At 38.4% G+C, this 4,741-nt stretch overlaps 1 protein-coding gene across 1 annotated transcript; it reads left to right on the plus strand.

Annotated features, from left to right (window-relative positions):
- Window positions 1-377: 377 nt before the first annotated feature.
- Window positions 378-3,881, plus strand: rps19 (ribosomal protein S19). Its single transcript, XM_087806163.1, has 5 exons — window positions 378-505; window positions 996-1,096; window positions 1,364-1,547; window positions 2,333-2,387; window positions 3,830-3,881. The coding sequence occupies exons 1-5, from the start codon at window positions 411-413 to the stop codon at window positions 3,857-3,859; spliced, it is 465 nt and encodes a 154-aa protein (XP_087662289.1). The 5' UTR covers window positions 378-410; the 3' UTR covers window positions 3,860-3,881.
- Window positions 3,882-4,741: the final 860 nt, after the last annotated feature.

A 4,741-nucleotide genomic window follows, 5' to 3' on the forward strand; every position in this document is an offset into this window, starting at 1 on the left:
GCCGACGATGGCTGCTCCCATGCGCCCGCGTTGAGGCCTGCTAGCTGTGGCTAATCTTTACGCAACATTTGGACTCAAACGTTATCAACGTTACTCAAAAATGGCTACCTTAACCAATAAATCATACATTTAAAAATAAATGTTCTAACGTGTGACCCCGGGGTGATATTCTCTATTATAGAGGAATGCTAAGCTAAGTATAAGCTAACACCGGCTGCATGCTTCTGAAACAACAAGCCATCAATTGAATAATGTCACATAAGCGACTTCTTAATATAGTTAACTTGTTTTCCTCCGTAATTTTAAAAAATCTTTTTGTCTGCTTGCCATCATGCTCTAATGTAGCTAACGTGTTCCGTGAAGTACTGGTGATGGTTATTGCGTGGATACTTATTGTTACACTTGTTAAAATGATCTTGTATTATCTTTTTAAGATGCCTGGTGTCACGGTGAAAGACGTCAACCAGCAGGAATTCGTCACTGCCTTGGCAGCTTTCTTGAAAAAGTGAGTATCTTGTACATGCCTTCATTTTGGTCGTCAGTAAATGCTACACTGCTCTACAATGTTCACAGAAAGTAGTTGTCTTGTCTACAACCGTTTTTATTCCTGGAAGTTGATCACAAAAGGTTAATTGATGAAAGTTAAATTAAATACTGAAAGTTTCTTAAAGGTTAAATGAAGCAAATGATTACTTATGGGTTGTGTTATCAGTTTTATCTTGATCTTTAAAGTATATACTTTATTGAATATTGTTTCAATTGTTTAAGCGCTTTGTGACCCTGGTCTGGACAAGTGCTATATAAATAAAAATTACTTACTTACGGAATTATGAAGTGGAGGGTTCAAATGAGAACTTGATATAACACTTAATATAATTCAATGTCAGTATAAAGTGACATTCTTAGTTAAACCAAGCAAAGTTGTAATGCTACCAATACTATGCAAGGTTTTGTTTATATTCTGGTGAAAATAAATGTCTCTTTTTTTCCTGCAGGTCAGGAAAGCTGAAGGTGCCTGACTGGGTCGACCTTGTGAAACTTGGGAAACACAAGGAACTGGCCCCGAGTGATGAGAACTGGTATTATATCAGAGCAGGTGAGTCAAAAGCATCAAGTTCATTTAATGAAGCAGGATATTTAAATTGTCACATGACAAAGTTGCCTTCCTAAAAATTCTATGACATCTTGATGTAAACAAAACAAGCATTTTTTTTGTTCAACAGGGAAAGGCAAATGGCTTCAGCGTTTTTGTATCTGCTAGACCTTAAACACTTTTTGTAAAATATGTATAATTTGAATCTATGTGATGATGCGGAATATAGAAATGCATGTGTTCTGAACAACTCATCTCTTGCTCCATTAGCCTCCACTGTTCGCCACCTGTACCTCCGCAGTGGTGCTGGTGTTGGCTCCATGATCAAGATCTATGGCGGTCGAATGAGGAACGGTGTGTGCCCTTCCCACTACAGTGTCGGGTCAAAGAATGTGGCCCGTAAGGTGTTGCAGTCTCTGGAGCTCCTCAAGATGATTGAAAAGAAGCCCAATGGGTGAGTTGGTCAGCAAGCTGTTATAATAGGTGTTTTTCAGAGAAGAGAAGCCTGGTAGAAACTATACAAAATTATTGTTTTAATTGCTGTTACCACATCTCAACGTTTTTATAAAAGTGATTTCAAAACTGCAACTGGTTATTAAATTAAAAAAAAGAAGCTAAGAATGTAAGTTATAGTTATTTGTAAAGTGCCTTTCTGGAGCAGGGTCACAAAGTGCTTGAACAATCAAAATTGGATCTCTGCTCTTAAGTTATGTAGCTGCTTTAAGAAAGGATAGAAAATAAGATGACATATTTTGCGATTTTATGAATCCAACTACATCATTAAAATCTTTGGCTTTAGGTACAAAAATTCATGTCAACGGTGTAAAACGACACTAAAGTTGTAATAACTTGCAGGTAAAGGACAATAATAAAATTATAGTTGCTTTCTTTTAAAACAAAAACATTTTGTAAATATGATACTTTTCAGCAATAATAGAAGCTGATGTGTCCCTGTCATCAGATGGCTTTTATAATTTGCCAGTTTTGTCCGTGCAGCTTCAACTGATGTCAGGAATCATTTTTGTGACTGATTCACAATGCCTTTGTCTTCACTTTGCTGTAATTTTCTATGGACATGGTCATTTGCCAAGTTGGCACAACACCAGTGTGAATGAGACGGCACATCATTTTCAAAGTAAATGTTTGCTCAGTGTGCCAAACGCTATTGTGACCTTCCTTTCTCAGGATTTGTGCAATTTGTCTTTTTGTGGTCTTAACATGGTGTTTCCCCATCTCTAGTGGTCGCAGAATAACCCCCCAGGGAGCCAGAGACCTTGACCGAATTGCTGGCCAGGTGAGAAATTATGCTTATAATGCTTCAATCTCAAATAGTTAATAGTGAGACCTCTTCAATTTTGGGGGGAAATTATAAAAAAATATAATGCTTTATTATTTTAGGGATATGTACCCTGATCTATGGTTTTTGATAAAATGTGACATAAGATCACAGTTGACGTCTGTGAAGGGGAAGTTTTTAGATCAATGCAGACCACTCGCCTGTTCCTCCTCTTGCCTCCTACTGTGTTAGAAATGAAACATCAAAGAGGGGAAAAGAAGTTCATTTTACTGACGAGAGCTGTAATACTCTCTCTGTCACACTTCATTTTCTTAGATGCGTTTTAGAACGTCTCTTCTGGATCAAAACATTATTCATCTGACTCGGGTCTAATGTCATGTCCAGACTAATCTTACTATTTGTTGCATGATGTGAACTCGCACGGTTGGAAGCTTTTATGGCAAAATACTTTTCATGGAAGAAACCGCTGAAATGGTTTAGTGTCTTTCTGCTGTACGGTAACTGTTTTTACTGGGTGAAAATGAAAGTTCAGTTAACACGATTGAAATATGACACTTGACAACAATATTGTTTCCCAAAAGTTGGTATTTGTTCAAAACCTTGCCATATTTAGGCGTTGCTTGCTCCTTACACTAGTTGAGCAACTTTTTACTTTGTATTTGGGATGTGTGATTTATTACTTCCTAATGAATCACATGTTTGAAATATTGTGTATAAGCGCTGGTAAAAATTGTTTTTGTTCCTGTAGATTTGCTATATAGTCGTTTGACTAACTTGATGTCCTCGACATGCACAAGCAGAGTTTGGGTTTAGTGTTGAGCTATTACTAAATTGAGCTTGTGTTTGAAATATTAAATTATTTTGACTCTTCTGTTGCCTTTTAAGATCTGCAAACAAATCATCCCAATTAGAATAGTGATGGTCACCTTCACCAGTTACTGACCTTGGGAGTTTGACAGTGTTGTGATAATCCAAGGGTAATGGGAGTAAACTTGGAGGATTTTTCATGCTTGGCAAATCTGCCGTATGGCACCGGTTTCTTCCCTGTTTACCAATGCTAATGAGCTGTGTACAGATGAGCAGAACCAGTCCCTCCACTTCCTGTCTGTGGTAGAACTGGCAAGAATCATGGCAGGGCCTTTTAAAATCCCCTCTTGTCTTTTAGCTGGCCGTGACACACATTGATTTGGCTTCCTTTGTGGACTGTGTTTCTGCCATGTATTGTCGCTATGCACTGTTCTATGCCAGGAAACACAAACGCGTCTTCCAACTGTTCACCCCTCCTTTCTTTCGTGCTATACTTGTATGGAGTCTAGAGCAGCAAGAGAGACTTCTTAGATGGTCAGGGAGGCTGCAAGGCATCTTTACTTGGTTGAAAAATGACCATCAACCTCATTGAATGGATTTGAAAATCTGAACATTGTGTTTCTCTCCAACAGGTTGCTGCAGCAAAGAAAGTTGTTCAATAAATCTTTTTGGAGAAAGTTAAAAGTTGTCTACATTATTTCTCACTGCAAAGAAACTACCACAAGCTTTGATACTTGTAACTTTTTCCTGGGATTGGAAGGTTTATATCCCTTTTTTTTGGGGGGGGTAATGGGTAGTGCAAGGTTGGCCACTATATGACAAGGTGGTTTTTTACCTACCTGGTTAGGTAGTTAAGTTCTTAAATTCTTATATTGGAAAAAAATGCTTAGTTCTCGATTAAAGAACATATGACTTGAGTATAAAACCCTGATTACACACGGCAACCATCTTATTTCTGCAGATTTACAATAGTCTTCAGTGTTTAGCAGGTTGTTATCTGCTATCCTAAATGGCGCTGGTGAGAACCCTGGTCAGCCACTACACATTTAAAACGAGTATCGTTTGGTTTGTAAGTGATTCGTATATTGACATGAGCATGTAAAACACCAATGATTGTAGAAGTGCACCAGCATCCTCGAGGTATTTCCCCAGAATATGCAGGAAATGCTCCTGAGCCTTGACGAAAAGATGGATGTTCGTCTATAGTGAAGAGGTTACTCGACTGATGAATGCGCTTCAATTTCAACTGGAGCTTCTGGGGTGTGCCTGGAACTCAAGAGACGTCCACTGTCGTCTCATCATCCTGGCCCACATTCACACATGAGGGTAAACTGCATTGGATCCATGTATGTATGTATACGGTGTAATCCTGTAATCCAAGAGAAGGTTATATTTCCTATCCTGCTTACACAGAACAATATATTTTCCTCAGTTGTGTAGTTGCAGTGTCACCTTGTACTTGAATGTGAAGGTCAGTTGCATCTATGCTTACAGATATTTTTATAGTCGGGGAATATTTAGACATCTGGATACGGATGTAGCAC

This window comes from Callionymus lyra, chromosome 13 (genome assembly GCF_982586985.1).
Source record: "Callionymus lyra chromosome 13, fCalLyr1.hap1.1, whole genome shotgun sequence".
NCBI lineage: Eukaryota > Metazoa > Chordata > Actinopteri > Syngnathiformes > Callionymidae > Callionymus > Callionymus lyra.